General features: G+C 44.9%; 1 protein-coding gene across 1 annotated transcript in view; it reads right to left on the bottom strand.

The window, feature by feature from the left end:
* Positions 1–21,262, bottom strand: part of ZBTB40 (zinc finger and BTB domain containing 40) — a 345,823-nt gene that overhangs the window by 126,349 nt on the left and 198,212 nt on the right. Inside the window, exons 12-13 of the mRNA XM_085608585.1 lie at positions 12,306–12,512; positions 2,193–2,357 (exon numbers count right to left, since the gene is read on the bottom strand). Coding sequence (XP_085464711.1) covers positions 2,193–2,357; positions 12,306–12,512 — 372 coding nt within the window. The remainder of the gene's footprint in view (positions 1–2,192; positions 2,358–12,305; positions 12,513–21,262) is intronic.

Here is a 21,262-nt window from a genome sequence, read left to right as displayed (position 1 = left end):
GGTTGGTTTTGGAGAAGTTGCCTTGGACCCACCCCTTTTTTGTTGCCTTCGAAAGGAGCCACCATCGGGAAGAACTTGAAGAACACCAATGGCCTGAGCGGTATTGGTGTCCTTCTTTAATTTTTCCATCATCTTATCAACCTGCAGGCCAACAGGTGTTCCTCCTCGAAAGGCAGGTGGCTGTTTAGAGAAAGCAAGGACTAACGGCGGACTCCAATGGCCGCACCTCTTTGTTGTGTTCCCGTTGAGTGTAGAATAATATAGTTACAGTTAGTGTGCACAAACAGCTCCTGCATCCGCCGTTAGAGGACGCAAACTGCCAAGCAGATAAACAAGAGTTAAGAGATAATGGAGCGGTGCACTACCACAATGTTCCGTTTAAATCACACCAAGTGGTCAGTTTTCTTCAACGAAAATGTTCTTTATTATAATGATCCAACAGAAATATGAAGAGAATCTCAGCCAACGCGTTTCGTTCAGAAAATGAACTTCGTCAGGGCATGCACAACGATGAATGATAACTCCAAAGTAAGGCAACTTTCTGTGGTGGTGAAGAATAATCTCAGGAAAGTTAACAGTGTTTTTGGCACAGATGTTGGTTTTGGCCTCAATGGAAGCATCGACTTTAAGACTTCGGCGCAGACACCTGGTATCAGACTTGAAGGCTGATGCTTTAGGCTAGATCCCTTCTCAGTTACGGCCCCTTCAGTGCCAACCAGAGCTCGAGGGTGGTGGCGTACCCAAGAGCAACAGTGGTTTATGCACAGGGCTCACTGTCTGATCCAAGAGGAGCGGTGCTCTGCTTTGATGTGCAGATTATGTGTCTTAGAAGAAGTTAGGGTGTTGAACATACTCGCGCATCTTGGTGTGGTCTTCAGATGAGGTCCAGTATGAACGGAGGTAGATAGATGTCCACAGATGCCTTTTTCTCCTCTTGAACATCTTCGTAGCCGGACCTGATGACCTCAGGACTGGGTTGGTGGGCCAAACATCAGATGACTCACCAAATACTTTTTCTGAGCCAAGCAGGTTGCCTTGCTGAAGATATCCGGAGTCTGAGGATGAACTGGACATTTTGTTGTGGCCCAACTACCTGTCTCTCTGATCTCAAAGGGTCTTGATGCTCCTGAAAGCTGAGCAAGAGATACAGCTGATCTTGCTATGCTCAGGAGAGAGGCACAGGGAACAGACCGCACAGAGGTAGGCCGAAAGGTACTTAGAGTGGCAGTGATAGCATCTTTTGAAAGGTGTCCAATGCCTTACCTTCTGTGCATCCTCTTTCTCTGGTGTCGTAAGCGGTTGCACTGCCTGAAAAGTTGGGGTGTACCCAGAGGGACAGGAGGCCCGGATGTTCTACGACGATGTCCTTGGCAGTTCAAACTGAGAAGGTCCAAGGTATGGTAGAAACGTGAAGAAGTCTTCTCTGTGACAGGAACGAAAGACAACAAGCTCCAGGACCACAATGGTCAGGGTTAAATGCATTGAGACCAGGAGCAGAAAGGATACATGTCCGAAACCGATGGCGAAGATAAACAATCTAACAATGGAGTTAGTGCCAATGCACGTTTACGAGCAGAGTATGTGTCACCAAGACCTTGTGAGTCAAAAGACTTCTTCAAAGAAACAAAACTTTCAACAAATAATTCCCCTACAGAATACAGAACCTCATTAAAACATTCATATTGAGGAAACTGTGCCTTGAAAAATAAACCTATATACAAAATCTCTCCCATGGAAAATACAGAATAACAAATTCACTGCGTCAATTCAGGCATTCTTAAAAATGTTAGATTACTCCGTTCCATTCCTATTTACAACATGTATGAATAGGGACACTGTAAACAGTTGTGAGAAAGGCCAGGCAGATTTTGAATTCAGTCGAACAAGGACTAAGAGTGCCTGAATAGGTGCGAACTTCCATTTCCTTTGCATGCCTACTAGAAATCATAAAACATTCTAAAATGGAAAGTTGGGTAAAGTTACCACCAAACACATCAACATCTAAAGGCTCCTAGAAAATGATAGCATTGAACAATAGCTTTTAACAATTCCCAAAAAATGCAGTAGAAACATTAACACAAAAGTTGTGATATTGTTGTATATAACTTCTTTATGCTCTAATAGGAAAGACATGCATCACAAACTTATGATAGACCCTGTTATGGCCAATTTTGCTATAGATGACTACTTACTGTGGAATGTGCGCAGGTGAACAGAAAGGCCATTGGCTTGGCTAAACCCTTTACCGCATTCCCTACAGACATACGGCTTGTCACCAGTGTGAGTTCTTACATGTCGTGTCAGCTCAATTGACTGAGCAAAGACAGAATCGCAGTATTGGCACGCATACATTTTCCCTGCAAAATGATATTCACACAGTTAAAAAGCAGCAACAAATGGCCCTGTATTAAACAACATAACAAGTGAAATTATAAATGTCTAATTCACATCAGGATTTCATCAGACAGGCACCCTAAAATCAGAACGATTTAAATTGAGAGATGGCATATGCACACTAAACTAATGGAAACACGTGAAATAAAAATACAGTTTTTTGATTCACTAATCTATGGTTTAATGGTGTGATACTATGGATTTTAGTGTACTTTACCAACCCCACCGACTGTTTAATTGTTTATGCACATTGACAGCATGCATCAAACGGATGACTTAAAAACAAGCAGGCATTGTTATCAGTTTCCTGGGTGACTATAACGATGCTTTTATGCACACTGACTGCTGGCACATTCTTGTGCAGACCTCTTATTCCATCACTTTGTGAAAAGCAGTCTCAGATAGCAAATTTTAACAGAGGAAACATCTGGTTTATTATAAGCCATTTACTACACATCAACAATGATCGGATTTATGAGTTACTGTGTTAATATCCCATCTGTGTCTTTATGGTATTTCTTTCTGCACAAATATGCAACTTTTACCAACAGTCTTTCTATAAATGTTATGCATTTGCTAAACTTCTTTCCAAGGATATTGAAATCTATTTTTGTTCCTGGAATTTCAAAGACCAAAGGCATTGGATTTGAGAAAATGAAGGCATATTTGTCAATTTAATGTTCCACTAGAAAGACAGTTACTTTAATGGGAACAATTGCACTTCAAACACTCCCCCACTCAACAATATAACTACAGCTGACCTTCAAGTACTTGGATGCAACTGTGCTTCTCTAGATAGCTATTAAACCAAAGTTGAGCAAAACTCGTACTGCATGTATGCCCCGCAATCAATATCCTTCACATGATCAACCTCAAAGCCACCCCGGTTTCCTTTACACAAGACAGTGGTCAGATAAACCTGGTCAATGATTAGAAGGGTAGGATACTGCAAGCTGATGACAAACGTCTTTCAATAAATGAGAGCATTTCAGGCCCCATGACCTTTTTGTAACATTACACTGGGAGTGAACTTACCTCCCTCCCAAAAAAGCACTAGGTACTGCCAGGAAAAGTTGGTTTTACCCTTGTTTACCCACCCATTCCTGGGGGTGACTGGGCATTTCTGTGGCAGGATAGGACATAGGAAGGTGTTAAATTATGGAGTTGGCCACACTTTCTTTTACTCTCTGCTCATCAGTTTTGATTCAGAGTACACAAGAAAGTTGACTGAAGGAAGGTCCATGGAATGTTAGGTCAAGGAGCACACAAGTGGAAGGTAACACAAGCCTACTTCTTTTGGAACATATTTCTGGTGGAAGCAGGCACCTCTGGGATCCTAGTAGAATATTACAGGCCAGGTTTTGGAATGGAGTCCAGTTGTCTCTTATTGGCGAAAATGACACATGCTACGAATATTCATGGCGAAAAATTGTGGTTTTGTGATGCTGACCACAAAGCTTTGTGTATATGAATCACAGATTCTGGTAAAAAAAAAGGCAAAAGCTTAGTGAACATGGGACAGACACAGATCCTTAACAGTAACACACATTTACACCTTAAACCAATAGGGGAAAACAGGTCGAGTAAATATGTTCTGGAATTCGAGGAGTCACATTCTGAACCCTCTGTGGCTTATAAATAGCAACCGTAAGGAACCAAAAATACAATACAATACAATACAGAATAGGCAGTTATATGTTCATAGAATTACTCCAGTGAGTACATATGAAATTTGGGCTTAAACATTTTCGATGATATTTGGTAAACACAACTATTTAACTTCTACGTGGAGAATTACTCACTCTTGCAAGGATGCTCACAATTTCCATAATTGCCTGGGGTATGTTATCATTATTTATAAGACACAAGGGAGGTGGGGCTTCTTGTTTCAACACTGTCCCATATTTATTTTAATTCAACAAATGTATCCATGCTCATAAAAAATACAACCATGCACAGGTGACTCAATATTCTTCATATAATTGAAAGAAAATCTATAATGTTTCCTTTTTATATTCTTTAGATGCTAATATTTGCTCAATAAATAATCGTAAAAAACTAACATTACAGAATAAATAGAAATCCCTCTTGTTTGGTAAACACCTGAATTACATCCGGTTTGACTTAATCAGTAATCAAGGTAATAAGACAAAAATTATAGTTCTTTCAATATAGACTTTATTAATAAATCACATGATCTTGTCTAAGCAAAACCATAAAACTCTCTTGCTACACAAAGTATTCAATATTTTCTTATTTGACTCTTGTGACACCATTTGTTTACAAACACTAGAACGATTGGTTTTATGAAAGCTATAATAATGGGTGGAGTAAAGTAATATTTTCAGACATAAGAGAAATGTATAAGCAGAAGAAGTTAGTTACTGTTTGCAGCAATTGAACAATTTTGTCCTATTTGGCAGAGGAACTTAAAAGTAATTACAATGGTATTTATATTTAATGGGATCAAATAAATAGAGGATGAAAGGGTCTTTGTAAAAAGACTATAAAACACATTGTAAGAAACAGGGCAACGAAAAGGTTAGTCAACACTTAAAACTGTAAACAGCACAGTCCTTACAGAGACACCACAGATTTCCATTTGTGGAATTTTAATCAATTATTGAAAAGCAAACACATTGTATATTTTGTTTCTCAAGGGACTGAATTACTAAGACCAAGTCGCAATTAACTCAGTATTGTTTGGGTACAAACTTCTTTCCAGCCAGACTGTCATCCTTTGATGCAACTGACGTGCCAATCAGTCACAGCACGATATGGCCATTCACAGTACATCTTGAGAACTTCTGTCTCATTTATATGTAAAGGCATAAGCCTTTTTGTGACTATATATGAATGGCAGTGAATGCAAGAGGGAGGTTCTCAACGGTGAGCAAACCTCTATTCTTTCATTTGCATTACCATGCAAGCCAAAATTTTTTTAAGCAATTGTCAAAGGAACTTTTGTCAGTCGGGGAATAGCAGTGGAGGGAGCACGCAGCAGTCCTCTGGACGGATGTCTTCTCACCTCAATGTCACCAGCCTCCACTCCCAAGGCAGAAATTGTTCCCTGTTTGAGAATCTGTTCCCACTCTGCTTCAGGTCTTGGTAACTGAAGAATTGTTTGAAACTACAACTGTAGCTACAATTTATTGATACATTCAATACCAACTCTCAAAGTGAAACATGAATGCCCAATACGCCCTTCTCTTTCTTTTACAGGAGGGTGTGGATCAGAAAGATTATGTTACTTACCCTGTAAGCATCTGTTTTTGGCATGTAGAGTTGTAGATTCATATGCTTTGCATCCTCCTGCCATCTAGTGTTGGGTCTGGATGTTTGCAAGTTGTTTTTCTCCGAAGACGTCTTTTCCAATTACGAGGCAAGGCAACTCCTCCTTTCGGTGATAGTGCACATGGGCATCAACTCCATTGTAAGATTGTTTTCCCGCAAGAGGGAGAGAATGAAGTAAGTAAGAGTAGTACAGAGATGTCCATGCATGTATAATGTAAATAATATGAACTGCAACTACCATAGTTGTCCAGGGAGGACGCATGTGAATCTACAGCTCTACTTGCCAAGAGCAGATGCTTACAGGGTGATTAACATAGCCCTTCGAGGCATGAATGCTGTATATGCACATGCTTTGCATAGACTGTATAGCAGTACCCTCCAAAAGCGGCGGTTAACCAGTGGGCGTTACAGTTGTTTGAAAAAGTGTTTTTAGCACTGCTTGTCCTAAATTGGTTTGTTGACGTGCTAATACATCCACACAATAATGTTTTGTAAATAATTATGGTGTAGACCATGTAGCTGCTTTACAAATATTAGCTATACGAATGTTGCCTAAAAAAGCCAGAGATGCTCCTATTTAAAGAGTAGAATGTGTTCTAGGAGGTATAGATAAAGTTATTTTGGCTTTAACATAGCATATTTGGATACATTTAACAATCCATCTAGAAATACCAGATAGGTTTTCCTTTATGAGGGGGAGCAAAGGCAACAAATAGTTGTTTTGTGAATTTTTTTGTTCTATTATACAATAATGCTCTTTTGACATCTAATTTATGTAGCACTCTTTCTGCTACTGAATCAGGTTGAGAGAAGAAAACAGGTAACTCAACTGATTAGTTAATATGAAAAGCAGGATTAGTTCAAAGAACCAAGCAGTCTTTATGTAGTTGGAAGAATAGTTCTTCTAAAGTTAGTGCCTGAAGTTCACTGACACGTCTTAGGTGAAGTGATGGCAATCAAGAAAGCAACTTTCCAAGACAGGAATTGCAGTGGACAATTGTGCAATGGCTCAAAAGGTGGACCCATAAGTCTTGTTAGAACAATATTAAGGTTCCATGTAGGTGAGGTTGCACTTTTGGTGGTATTACTCTTTTATGGCCTTCCATAAAGGCTTTAATCACTGGTGCATTGAATACAGATAAGTGTGTTTTGAAGATATGCAGCCACTGCTGCAAGGTGTAGACATATGGATGTGTAGGCAAGTCCTGCACATTGTAGATGCAAAAGATAACAAATGATTTGTTGTCTAGAAGCATCTAATGGATCAATGGTTTGATTAATACAATATATAACAAACCTTATCTATTTTGCTGCATAGCATGCTCCAGTAGTAGGCTTTCTTGCTTCTTTAAGAGCTGTCAGGCAATCTGGAAATAAATTTAGGTATCCAAACTCTATGACTTCATGAGCCAAATTGCTAGACTGAGCTACCTAGGGTTTGAATGTCTGGCTTCTCCATGGTTCTGAGTAAGAAGGTCTGAGGTGAGGTGAAGCTTCTGATGTGGAACTACTGAGAGTTCTAGAAGTGAGGCGAACCATGGTTGACAAGCCCATGTGGGAGCCACTAGAATAAGGGTGAAGGTTGTTTGGCTGAGCCTCCGAACCAGTAATGGAAGAAGAGAAAGACGAGGAAAAGCGTAAGCAAATCTTCCTCATCAGTACATTCATAGGGCATTGCCTTTGGGTAGAGGGTGTGGGAACCTGGAAGAGAGGTTTTGGCATTTTGAGCTCTCTGCAGTTGCAAAGAAATCTATCTGTGGGAAGCCCCATTTGTGGAAGTATGGGAGGAGAACTTGGAGGTGGAGTTTTCACTCGTGGAGTTGTTGCTGCATCCTGCCGAGAAGATTGGCAAATTAGTTGTCCATCCGTGGAAGGTGTTCTGCAAGCAATTGGATTTTGTGATGTATTGCCTACCACCAAATGGTCTGAGAGAGGAGTGATAACTGTAGAGAGCGTGTCCCCCCCCTGTTTTGTACGTAGTATATAGCTGTCATATTGTCCGTCCTGACTAAGGCAACTTTCCATTTCAGGTAAGGTGAAATACTTTGAGCGTGAGGTGAACAGCTAGAAGCTCTAAGTAGCTGATGTGGAGACTTTTGTATTTGGTTTCCCGGAGAGCATGAACTGTTTGTTGTAGATGGGCACCCCATCCTGTAAAGGATGCGTCCGCTGTGAGCACGACTTGAGGAACAGGGTCTATAAAGGGCCGCCCTTTTGACAAGTTTTGGGTGTTCCACCACTGCAGAAAGCGATGGGTGCAGCTGTCTACCAACACTAGATCTTTTAGTTGACCCTGTGATTGATTCCATTGGCGTGCTATGCATTCCTGTAGAGGACGCATGTTTAATCTTGCATGATGTACTATAACAATGCATGATGCCATCATCCCTAAAAGTGCATGAAAGTTCTTAATGATAGATATTGATTGCTTTGGAATTGTAGTATCAGTGTTTGAAAATTGTGAATTCTGGCTGCATTGGGATAGGCTAAACCTGCTTGAGTGTTTAGGATAGCTCCCAGATAGGGCTGTAGGTTGAAGGTGGGACTTTTGCAGACTGATTGTGAATCTCAATTGATGATGAAAATTTATTGTAATTTGAGTGTGTTGTAAACATTTGAGATGTGTGTCGGCTTTGATGAGCCAATCGTCTAGATATGGGAAGACATGCATTTTTTGTCTTCTTAGATGAGCTGCTACTACTGCTAGACATTTGGTGAATACTCTGGGTGCAGTAGTTACTCCAAATGGGAGCACTTTGAATTGATAGCTTTTTCCTGCTACCACAAATCCGAGGTATTTGTGATGTGTTGGGTGAATGAAGATGTGAAAGTATGCGTCCTTTATGTCTAGTGCGGATATAAAGTTGTTTTGCTGTAATAGGGGAAGCACTTGTGAAGTGCAACCATATTGATGTGTTCCGGCAGAATGTATAAGTTTAGAGGTCTGAGATCTAATATTAGTCGTAGAGAACCTTTCTTTTTTGGGATTAGGAAGTAAAGTGTGTAAGCCCCTGACCGTTGGTGTTGTATTGGGACTGGTTATATAGCTCCTTTTGTTAGAAGAGCTTGTACCTCTTGTTTGAGCAGTTGTGTGTGCTCTAGAGAAAGTTTGTGAATGCAAGGTGGAATACTGGGAGGGTTGCTGGTGAGCTCCTGGTAATAACCATGTTGGATAATGTCCACCACCAATTTGTCTGATGTTATTGACGGCCGAATGGGAAGAAACTGATGAAGTATTCCCTTGACAGGTGCATGATAATCGGGGGAATTGTTATGAAGTCACTGTTTGTTGGGAGCTGGAGAGGTACGTGTTGGGGTACCTCTACCTCTGCCTTTAAAATTGTTTCCTCTGTAACCGTCTTTATAAAATTCTCTAGAGGGGGAGGATTGATTTTATGTTTTATAGGAAGATGAGGTGGCATCTGTGGAGGTACATTTCGAGTCTCCCCTATAAAATGAACAGCTTGTCTTTGTTAGAGTGTGACTGTAGTGCCCCCATAGATTTTGCTACTTTTCTATGCATTTTCATTTTTCAAGTGATTCATCCACTTGCGGCCCAAAAAGATGTTCCTTGTCCAACGGGGCATTTAGTTTGTTGTACTTCTGGTTTAAAACCAGAGATTCGTAACTATGCCTGTCTTCAGAGGAAAATACTAGTGTTGACTCCTCTGGCTGCAGTATCAGCAGCATCTAAGGCACACCTAATACAGGAATTGGAAATTAGTTTTCCCTCCTGTATTAGTTCCTGCCCTCTTTTTCTATGCTCCTTTGGGAGATAGTGGAGTAAGTCTTCCATTTTGTCCCAGTGAGCCCTATCATAGCTAGCCAAAAGACCTTGTGTATTGGCTACACGCCAGAGGTTAGTCGAGTGCGTGGCAATTCTTTTACCTGAAGCATCTATTAGCTTGGACTCTTTGTCCAGATGTGGTGCATTACCTGTAGTTTGTGAATTTGCTCTTTTACGAGCATTGGAGACAACCAAGGAATCTAAAGGAAGCGATCCTTAAATAAAAAAACATTCAGAAGGTGGGTTTTTTTATTTTTTAGCCACCCAAGGTGTTATTATACGTGCCCTCACTGAATCTTTAAAAATGTTCTCCGCATGACTCATCATACTTTTTAACATGGGTAATATTGTGTTGTCCTATGTGTGGTCCCTAATGTTTCAATTAAGAAATCATCTTCCAAAAATTCCTTGTATAAAGTAACTCCATGGTATGTAGCTGACCTAGCAACTAACCCCTGGTATGAGGAATTGTCATCAGGAGGTGAAGGTTTAGCCGGGCATAGATCTGGGTCTGTATCTGTAGGAGGATCTATATTGTAATCATCCCACAGATTTGGTGGTGGCTGACCATAAGTGTCATCCCCATCCCCTGTATCAGGATCTGTTCGTGGAGAGCCCTGTGGTGTGATGTCTAGAGGGTCTGATGGTGGTCTATAGGTACTGTTGAAGAGGGTGGGGGGGTAGGAGAAATGGGGTTAGGATAAGAGGGCTAGTAGTCATGTCCTTCTTTTTAAGAGGGATTTTATATCCAGTGTCTATTTTTTTTGGAGGATGGTATCACTGGTTTTGCTGTAATATGTCCAGTATCTGGATTCTAAACTGTTTTTTCTGTTTTGGATCCAGCTGTGTTGCAAGGTTTCCAAAACTGGCTCTGGAGGCTTTTGAAGAGTGCCTTTTTGTTTAGGTGCCCACATTTTCGGTAGCACGCTGGATTGTTTTTTATGTCTTTCGGAGCCGAAGCTTTAGGTGCCAAAGTTGTATTATCTCGAAACGAGCCCTTGCTGGAAGGCTTGATGTGTGCTTTTGTTGCAGAGTCAGACGGCGGGGCGTTGAAAGCAGAGTCTTGGTGCCTACCATGGCCGGTTGGCAGTGGTGGCCTGGAAGCCTTATCTTTGATGGAAACTGGTTTTGTGGGTAAAGGGGCTTTGGTACTCATGACACCTTGACCGGCTGGAACGTCCTGGGACTAAAGTTCTATCTGCAGCTCAGAATCTGAATCTTGGACGGAGAAGGCCTCTTCTTACTCTGCTGTAGACGCTTGCATTTCTTCCTGTTCAATATAGTGTCTGAAGATATCAGGGGGGCCTCTTCAATGTTTTGTTGCTGCATTTCTCTCTGTCGAGCCCGGCGGTCGGTCTCTGGGGGTCTTTTTTGAGAGGAATGAGTGACAAGTGTCAGTCTTCTTCCTTGTGCTCTGGAGATGGGCACAAATTAAAGACTTTTTGAATATCGGTGCGTGGATATTTGGAATGGCCCCTAAGGGCAGAGTTGGAACGGAGTCCATTCCATCAGCAGATTTACTCGATGTTGGTCTCTCGAGTGGGAGTGAAAGAAACGGGCTAGGCCTGAAGGCTGGGGTTGGAGTTTTTTCGATCCAACTGTGATAGCTTTCCGATATTCAACACACAGATGTGGAAAAACTTGTTCGAAATAATACCGATGAGGGTGCAGGGGGTTGCGAGCCGCAAGGATCCTGACAAACGGTCTCGAACCGGAGCACAGCAAACCATGTCAGAACCTAATGGTGAAAAGAAAACACTCAAACAATGAAGTCGATGCCCATGCACACTAACACCGAAAGGAGGAGTCACCTTGTCTCGTGACTGGAAAAAGACTTCTTCGAAGAAAAATAACTTGCAAACATCCGGACCCAACACCAGATAGCAGGAGTATGCAAAGCATGTGTATCTACAGCACACATGCCTCAAACAGTGTATTTTGAGAGTCAGAAAGAAGTTTCCTGCTAGATAAGCACACTCTGTACATCGTCACATATTTTTTGCATTTACAAAGTACGTGATTTTGAGTAAATGAAAATGGTCAATGCATCACACCTAAATTCATTAAGTTTGGCACTTCAACAAAACAGATGATAATTTTGTACAGTACGTTCGGGCCCTCTACTTAGGTAAAATTGTGCTAACATCTTAAGCATGAAAACATCTTTAATGCCTGAACATTGTCTTGTGAAGAATGCATTAGCACTTCTTATTTCACCCACAAATACATGTGACATTTAGTTTGTGGTCTAACGAAATGGGAATAATGGCAGGGATCAAAAGAATGATCAAACAAGGCAGAAACAAGTAGATATGTTAAAGCTTGGGTCTTAAGATTTAAAGTAATTTTGAAAGTTGTATGCTTACATGTTATGATTTTTGTAAAGTTGTTCATTTTTATGGATTCATAAAAATATCCCCTCTCTTGCTCACAGAAATAATGAAAAATGTTATCCACACAGTTTTGAGCTAGTTGGAAAGCACCCCAAGTTTTTTAGTTTTGACAAAAAGTAAAATGTTTTTATCTGGAGTAATGCCATCCTCTAAACATCAAGAAAATACAAAGGAACCCTGGGCACTTTCGTTGGAAGGGTCTGTGAATATCCGCTATGCTACTACCTTAACCTTTTCATTGGAAAATATCTCAAATTCAGATTTTCCAAATCAGTTTTTGGCAATTTCACCTTCAAGATAACCCTCTGAAGTCATGAGTGTATTTTCACACCACAAAGCAGCTTATGATGTGGTCCAATGTGTTCACATTTTTAGGCTTTTACTTTTTTATAATTTCTGCTCTTAACAAAATGGTAGAGATTTCTACGAGGGCTTACCTTCAGAATGTTTCTTTTTAGTGTGGTAGGCGAGGGCTGCAGCCTGAGTAAAGGTCATCTGGCAGTGCTTACACATGTAGGGGCGCTCTCCTGTGTGGAGACGTTGATGATTTTTAAGCGTGGAGTTGGCAGCAAACTTGGCTCCACAGTCGCTACAAGAGAAGGGCTTCTCGTCAAAGTGTTCTGTCCGTTTATGGTACTGCATCCCTAGGGGAACAGGTTATGCAAGCTTGAGGAAAGAGGAGTAGTGAATCATCACATAAAAAAATGGCTTAATAACTTAACCTGGATCCAAATGATACTTTCTTCCAAAACAATTTATACAAAAGAATGCTAGCCAAAAGCAAACACTACACCTTACAAGCTGCCTAGCGCAAAGTTTTGCTATTAACCTGTTCACCGGAGAAAGATTACTTTGAACTAAAACATATTTTTGGGTGAATCTGTACACTAATTCTCATGTTAATTAATGTTCTTAGAGCCGGTATTTCCCAGCTGTAACACTACAGAAAATGTGCCCCAATTACATAAATGTTATATAATGCACTGGCCTTCCACTCAAATCCATACTTTCAATAATGCTGTAAAGAGGAAAATGTAATCAGACGTATTTGCAAGAAAAACAAACAGTAGCAGCAAATGTATATTGTTAACATGCAAATCTAACTATCACATGCCTTTCCCCTTTGTGCTTTCAAATAGTATATATTTTTTCAAAATTATGCTTAGCCTTTCAGGTATATTATAATGAAGCTAAAAAATTCATGAACATGTTGCCCACAGTGGGGTAATACATCAAAGAAAACATGAGCAGCAAGTTTCATATGCCGGTGACTTGTAATTATAAGGTGGAAGAAAATCCAATGACAGATTGTCAAACTTTTACAGAATAATATTTTGTGGTTGGCTCTTCACATCTGTGACCCGCCTTTTTGTTTTTTGAGGCAAGGATATATTAAATGGAGAGGCTTGATGAAGTAGATACCAAATAAGAACAACATAACTAGGTCTCTCCAAGGCAGGGGGCGCTAGGTGGCGCATGAGCGGAATGGCTGCCTCTTAGAGGAGCTCCCGCAGGCTGATGCATTTATCCGCGTATTTATCCTTCTCCCGCGCCTGAAGTCCGACTTGTGGCTGCTAGCGGCATTGGTGAGCATTCAGTGATCCTTCCGATGCTCGTTTGAGGCCGTGGGGGGCTTCGTGGTGAAGGCGGCTGGCTCCTGTAGCTGCTAGCGGAGTGTGGTGGTGACTGGCCTGGGGCCGGCGGGAGGTGTAGTCGCACACGCAAGCGGCCGGCGCTCCACGCGGCAGACAGGCCGCGCAACGTAATCCGGAGGTCGCTGCTGGGCCTGGAGACCGGCAACGTGGGAGTGCAGGTTCCCTCTTATCGGACAGTTTGTAGTGGCGGATGCGGAGCGTGGGCACGCCGGAGAGGTGCTGGCGGCGAGACACACCGTTCGGTCTATGACCGGAGAGCGGCTGCTGGGCTCTCCGTCATCTCCATCCAGCCTGATGTGCAGCAGCCCTGTCTGAGGGGACGGGGACAGAGACCTACCACACGCTGAGGGGAGGCGACACAGAAGCAACGGCAGAGGTGAACGGGGCATTGAGCCGGGAACTGCGGACGGCGGAATAACTGGTGATCAGACTGCCTGCACATAGGGGAGTTCTAATGGCCTCCGGAGCTCAGGGGGAGCGGTGAGGCTAATCTACGGACTCCCAGTTAGCAGTAAGCGGCAGAGCTGGGCAGGCGGCAGTGGTGGTACAGAAGGAGGTGATCGTGGTGCCCCTTGCCTGCGAGCCCTTGTGTGCGGGTGAAGCCGCGCGCCTACTACAAGCCTACCAGACGAGGCGGCAGTGAATGCGGGCTCCGAGGGCTGCTGGGGACATGAACTTGATGAGGAAGGGATAGAGCGGCAGTGGCTGGGAATTGGACTGCGGCTGGAGCAGGTTGTTGGTGCCCGCTGCGCTCTAGGGAAGACGCTGGTGGGCGCGAAGCGCTGCGACGGTGCCTGTCAGTGCTGGGCGACATCCTGCAGAGAATCGTGGATACAGCCGTGAGCTCACTGGTTATGCTAGAGCTGTGGACGGAGAGCGGAGAGCACTAGAGGTCACCAATACACGAGCAGATGTGTGAACGGTGCCCTGGCCTGTTGCCCGGCGGCCTGCAGTTTTGAATAGTGCGCCGTGCACGTGGAAGCTGCGACGTGCGACTGCCTATGGGTGCACCCATATCGAGCTCTTGCAGAGGCGGTACCCGCACGATGGGAAAGTCGTAGGCTCGCCAACAAAAGTTGACCTTTGATGCCTGGAAGCAGGCGGCACAGCCGCAGCATGAGGTGGGCACGGGTGGTGCCACCTCGCAGGAGGGGCAACCGAGGACTTCGGAAAATGACTTGCAAATTGTACTTGCTGAGATGAGGCAAGGGTTTGCCGCAATTACTGATAAAATGGATACCCTGGCCACCCACATGGATACAATAGTGCGGAAAATTGAGGGACATGAGACCAGGCTGACCGAGGCGGAGCAGCGAATCTCTGATGTGGAGGACACTGCAGCACATGTGAAAACGGCAGCGGAGCAACTCGACAAGCTGCTTAAAGTCATAGCCGCTAAGAACTAAGACATCGAAGCGCGCAGTCGGCGCAACAACGTGCGCATTTTGGGGATCCCGGAGAGCACCAACACTGGTAGGCTGGAAGACTACGTAGTGGGCAAAGATTCTCTGTCTTCGCAATTTGTGGTGGAGCGTGCGCACCGCTCCCTGGGACCTCGGCCGCCGCCTGGGGGCACCCCCCGGCCTATCATCGCTCGCCTGCTCAATTACATTGATAGGGATGTGGCCCTGAGGGTGGCTCGGGAGAAGAAACAGCTATCTTATAACGGAGGGACTTTCACCATGTACCCAGACTTTACAATGCACGTGCAAGAGGAACGTCGTCGTTTCTTGGCGGTGAAACAGAAACTGAGGCAGGCTGGCATAGATTACGCCTTGCTATACCCAGCGCGTCTGCGTGTGACCCATCAGGGAACACAAAAGTTCTTTACCAATCCGCAGCAGGTGGAGGAATTTCTGAAACAGGTCCGCAGGAATGCCAAACTGCCGTCGTTGCAGTCGGAGTCGAGGCGTTCCCCCACACCGGAGAAGGACTGTTGACAAGTATGGACGATGTCGGCAGGAGAAGTGAATTGCTGAGGAGACTTGCGGTCATGTAGCGGCCCGCAGAGTTGAGGGGGTGAAACGTATTGACTGACGCTGTCACCACTGGATCGATGGAAACGGGACCTTCTGTGCCACTGCGGAGGGAAGTAGAACATTCTGGTCTCATCAGCCGCCCTCTAGTTTGAGTCCGGGCCTGGTGGCTGCTGCGGCTGGGTCCGAACTTACTGGGGGATATAGTGCGGCACCTAGACAAAAAGCCTCTAAGGGAAGTACCCTATGTTTGTTACTTACAGTTTACAGCTTCTATTTTCGCCTGCCTTGTCTGGGGAATGGGCGGTGCTCGGGTCATTGAGTACAGTTGGGAAGCTGTTGGGAGTTGGGGCGGAGGGGGGGACTATTGATACTGGCATGATTGAGATGCTTCAGTGGGTGGGGGAGGGTGGGGAAGGGAGACTTCAAGAGTACTGTTGGGGATTGCTGCAATGTGTTGCATATGTGCAGGTTTATTTGGGAGAGTGCAGGTGGAGGTATGCAGGGATGCAGTGTGTAATGAAAGCTTATTTTGATAGTGCCGATGGCTCGGGAGGGTAATGGCGTGATTAACATACTGTCGTGGAATGTGTGAGGCCTGGGCGACCCGAGGAAACGCAGGAAGGTCTTGGCGTATTTGGATAGGCAGCATATCCAAGTGGCGTTGCTGCAGGAGACGCATTTAGACCCTAGGGCTACTAACACCTTTGCGTGTAAGTGGGCGGGATATCGTCTATTCTCATCATTTTCCTCATATGCCCGTGGGACGGCGATTCTTTTCAAGAAACAATTGCACTATGAGCCGGTGGGAACGATCTTAGACACGCAGGGTCGTTATGTGATCACATGGGGAAGGCTGGGGGGCGACTCTATAACGATAGCTAACTGCTATGGCCCAAATACTGAGAGCCCGGAATTTTTTAATGACGTCTGGGGCAAAATCATGACCATTGGTTCCACTCACATAATATGGGGGCGGAGACTTTAACGTCGCCCTGCAGCCGAGTCAGGATAGGTCCTACCCCATGGTGCATCATTATACCAAATCCAGGGAGGCATTATCTAGTATACTTGAGGAAGGAGGACTGCTTGATGGTTGGAGGTTTTTGCATCCCCTGGGGAGGGAAGGCTCACATTTCACTTCCCACACAGGTAGTTGGGCTAGGATTGATTATTGCCAAGTGTCTAGAGGGCTGGGACCAGGTGTACAGGCTGTGACGCACTTGGCCAGAACGTATTCAGATCATTGTCCTGTGCGGCTGTCGATCACTCTACCGGGCTATGCTGCTACCAGGCCGCGCTGGAGGTTACAGCCCATGGCTCTACTGGATGCGTTTCAGGGGGAATTAGAGGAGGAAATCCGTGATTTTTTTTGCGAGGAATAAGGGTTCGGTCGGGAGCGTAGAGGTAATATGGGAGGCCTTTAAGGTGACGATAAGAGGATACTGCCTATCTAAGAGCTGTGGAGTGTTAAAAGATATACAGCGCACGCTTCAAAGCCTGGAGAAGGAGCTGAAGGGGTTGGAGAGGCAGATGGGACAGGGACAGGACGGGATGGTGCATAGTAAGTTTCGAGAGACCCTAACGAGATATGAAGCTGAGGCACAGCGCGAACTGAAGTTTCGGGGGAAATACTGGGTGGCCCGCAGATACGGTGAGGGGGAGCGGCCTGGGAGGGCTCTTGCAGAGGCGACGCGCCCTCCCCGTTTTAGCACCTACATAATGGAGGTATGTGGCCCTGATCATGCAATCCATCGAAATTCGTTGGACATACTCGAAACATTCGTAGAGCATTATGGCGCACTTTACACATCCCGGAGGGGAGGAGCGCTCGAGATGGAGGACTTCCTGGAAGACGTCGCATTGGGTTGGCTTGGGGATGCACAGCGTGAATTTCTATGTCACCCGTTCGAGCTAGATGAAATACGGGAGGCGATTATGCAGCTAAAAAATGGGAAAGCGCCGGGCTCGGATGGGTTGCCAGCCGAATTTTATAAAAGCTATATTGATATTATGGCACCGGTCCTCAGGGAGGTGTATGAGGAATCTCTGGAAGTGGGTGTATTGCCTCCCTCGATGAGGGAAGCGGTGGTGACGTCGTTATTGAAGCCCAGGAAGTCCCCGGATTCCTGCGACTCATATAGACCGCTCTCCTTGATCAATTGCGATGCCAAGATTCTGGCTAAAGTGCTTGCCAACCGTCTTGCATTGCTGATGGAGAAGCTCGTCCTGCCGGATCAATCGGGGTTTGTACCCGGGAGATCGACATCACACAACCTTCGTACTTTGTTTTCCCTGGTGCAGATGGTGGACCAGGAGTTCCCACTCGCTGCAGTGTTTCTCGATGCTACTAAGGCATTCGACTCGGTGGAGTGGGACTACCTATTCGGTGTCCTTCGGCGGATGGGATTCCCTCAGCTTATGTCTCCTGGCTTCAGTTGCTATATAATCAACCGACGGCCCGCATATTGATCAACGGTCATATGTCCTCCCCGATAACTATCTCCAGGGGTACTCGACAGGGGTGCCCACTGTCGCCCCTGTTATTCGCGCTTGCTGTGGAGCCGCTTGCCGCCCGTCTGCGACAGGTACACAATGATAAGGCGTTACGCTGCTGTTTGAGGCAGATATTGATAGCGCTGTATGCGGACGACATAACGCTCTATATTCGAGATTCGCAGGACAAAATCAATCCCATTATGCGGGAATTTATACGATTTGAAAGGCTCTCCGGAGTGGGTATTAATTGGGGAAAGTCCATGGTGTTCCCGCTCACGTCAGCCGTTACTCCCTTCCCTCTTGACTTCCCACTGGAATGGTGTCAGGAAGACTTTCGATATCTTGGGATTCAGATTGCTCGCAATAGGGAGGAGATCATTAGGGCAAACTATGGCACAGCTATAGAGCGACTCAAAACCAATGTCACGCGGTGGATCGCGTTGCCCCTATCCATGGCGGGCCGTGTGTCACTCATTAAAATGAAGATACTCCCGCAGTTTTTATACTTGTTCCTCAATATTCCCTATCATCCAGGGCGGGTTTTCTTCACCATGCTGCGTTCGGAACTGATACGATTGGTGTGGGGGGGTAAGCAGTCGCGTTTGAAATGGTCTATGCTAATTAAGCCATATGACCAAGGGGGGTTTGATGTTCCTGATCTCGAGCTATACTTTTTATGTGCTCAGGCACATTACGCCTATTACTGGGTATACCCGCCACGCTACATGCCGCAGGTGGCGGTGGAGGCCTGGCTTGCTGACCCAATACCCCTCAATGGTCTCATATATGGTCCCAAGGACATGCCGGTTGCGGCACCTACCACGATCACTGGCACGGTGAAGATATGGCGTCGATTGACGGCCCTCCTGAAGATCTCGTTTTTGTATTCCCCCAGATTGCCGCTTACATATCACCCGAACTTGAAGTTGCTGCAGGAGCGGGGGTTTCAAGATCTCTGTAAGCGAATGCGGGTCAAGACTTGGGGGGGGATCTCTTTCACGAGGGCACCCTTCGCACATCTGCGCAATTCTTACAGGAAGCGGCTCCCACGCCGCTTGATGTATTTCTCTACGTGCGATTGCGACAGGGCATGAGATCGTTGCTTCCGGATTTCCCCCGAGAGCCAGCATGTTTTGAACCGTTGCATCGGACGCTGCGCTCGGCAGATGGTGGCCATTTGGTGTACAGGTTGTACGCCTCAATACGGGAGAGCAATGTAGGGGGTGACAGTTTGTCCCGGACACGATGGGAGGAGGAGTTGGGGAGCGAGTTCACTGAGGAGCAGTGGAGATACTGCAGTCGGCAGACAGCACAGATATCGGCTAGTAGTAGGTTCCGGGTGATACACTTTAAGTTCTTGCATCAGATATACTACACGCCGGTTAAGAAACTGTGTTTTAAGCTAGCTGACAATGATCACTGTGGGAGATGCGGGCAGTCGGGCACTGGATTCTTGCACCTGGCCTGGGGCTGTGCCACGGTGCGTGACTATTGGGAGCAAGTATTCGCGGCATTGGGAGACATGCTTGACGTGCACCTGGAGAGGGACCCGCTGCTTGCGCTTCTGGGGCACACGGCACATATACCTCCTAAACACAAAAAATATGTTGCCATCTCCTTACTGCTGGCGAAGCGGAAGGTAGCTTGCAGATGGGGTAGGGGCAGAGCCCCGAAATTCAAAGAATGGTTGGCTGATATGATATTTTGCCAAGAACAGAGTAACACATATGCAGAGATGCTGCCGCGGACCTCACGGCCCAGGGATATATGGGGGCCATTGGTGGGGTATCTCCTGACGCATGGTCCCGAAGGGGACGTGACTGCGCTAAGTGCGGCTGGAGGTGTGGATGGAGCGGGCCCGGCGCTGCTACCGTCCATCACTGCATAAGTGCTCCTTCCTAGCTATGTGGAGATCGCATGAGTGTTATATCGGATCTACGGAGTGGGTTGAGATGCCTGCGTGAATGCGGGCTGCCTGTGCTGCTTTGACAAACTTCTATAATTGCACAGGGGATGCTGTTTGTACTTCTTCTACTTTGGGTTGTGTACCTTACATGCTGACTGGAACTCTAAACCTGCCGGTGGTGTCACACTACCTTGTTATGCAATTGCCTAAAAGCATAAATAAAGTTTAAAAAAAAAAAAATATGTCTCTCCAAGTCACCCTTTAATATACAGAAATAAATCTGGTCTTTTCCACCCTTAGCCCTTCTCAGTAGAAGGAACCCTTGGTCTTGCAAGGTCCAGGAGCATAACGAATGTAGGGAGCATGCCCCAGAAGAAAGTCTGCTGAACAAAAGCCTGACATATCCTGATGTAGCCTCGAAGTCTGATAATAATAATACCAATAGCACTAATAATCATCATAGTTGGTCATCAATGGAGCCTTGCATCTTCACTAGACAAATCAAATTCACCTTTGTTGTGTAACTTATGCTATGGTTGTCGCACTAAAAAAGGCCCTTAGTGAAAATGGGAAGAAAAGTCTTAGGCCCCGATTATGAGCGTAGGCATTATTTATCACCCCTGATAAATAACGATACCACGCGGTACATTATTTATTGGGTGCGATAAATAACACCAAATATAAGTTTATGGGGAATGACATGCAGTTTTTGGTGTTTTACAAACCAACATCCACATGATACGGTAAATAGTGTATGTTTTCCCTGTTAAATTTCAGCAGGTTTGGCCTGCCGAAATTGAACAAAGATTGAGTTACTTAGGTATCAGATAATGATCAGATACATTAAATTCCTGCACACTCGTAATTGTGACCCATAGGTAAAGAGGAGTATACGAATGGGTTGTAAAATTAGGAAGAACTCGTAATCAGGCCCTAAGTAATTATCTTACCCACAGGAGGGTTGCCTCTTGCACAAAGTATGATGACACCATCTCCTGTATTAAGGTTAAAATATAAATGCTCAAGTAGCAGTGCTTTGAAATTGGAAAGTTTCTTGTAGGAGTCTGGGCCTGTCTTTGTCCTATCAAGCTCTCTCAGTTTTATAGCATAACGCATTAATGTGTGAGAAACGTAAGATTTGTCATGAGCAGAATGGATTTGTAGAGGCTCAGTCACAATAAACCATATTCAGAAAAGATAGTTTGTGGAGATGAGAAATTAATACAACAGGCATATTTTGAACTCTGACTATATTTGAGATTGAAAAGAATGTTACAACTGTTATTTCAGAATGGGAAAGGTAAACTTCATCACAAGTATGTTTGCTTAAATTACATAAGATTGAGAGAAAGATCTTT

Source organism: Triturus cristatus, chromosome 1_2 (assembly GCF_964204655.1).
Source record: "Triturus cristatus chromosome 1_2, aTriCri1.1, whole genome shotgun sequence".
In the NCBI taxonomy this organism is placed as follows: Eukaryota; Metazoa; Chordata; class Amphibia; order Caudata; family Salamandridae; genus Triturus; species Triturus cristatus.
The sequence above is the reverse complement of the archived record's forward strand: the minus strand, read 5'-3'. Positions and strand labels throughout refer to the sequence as shown.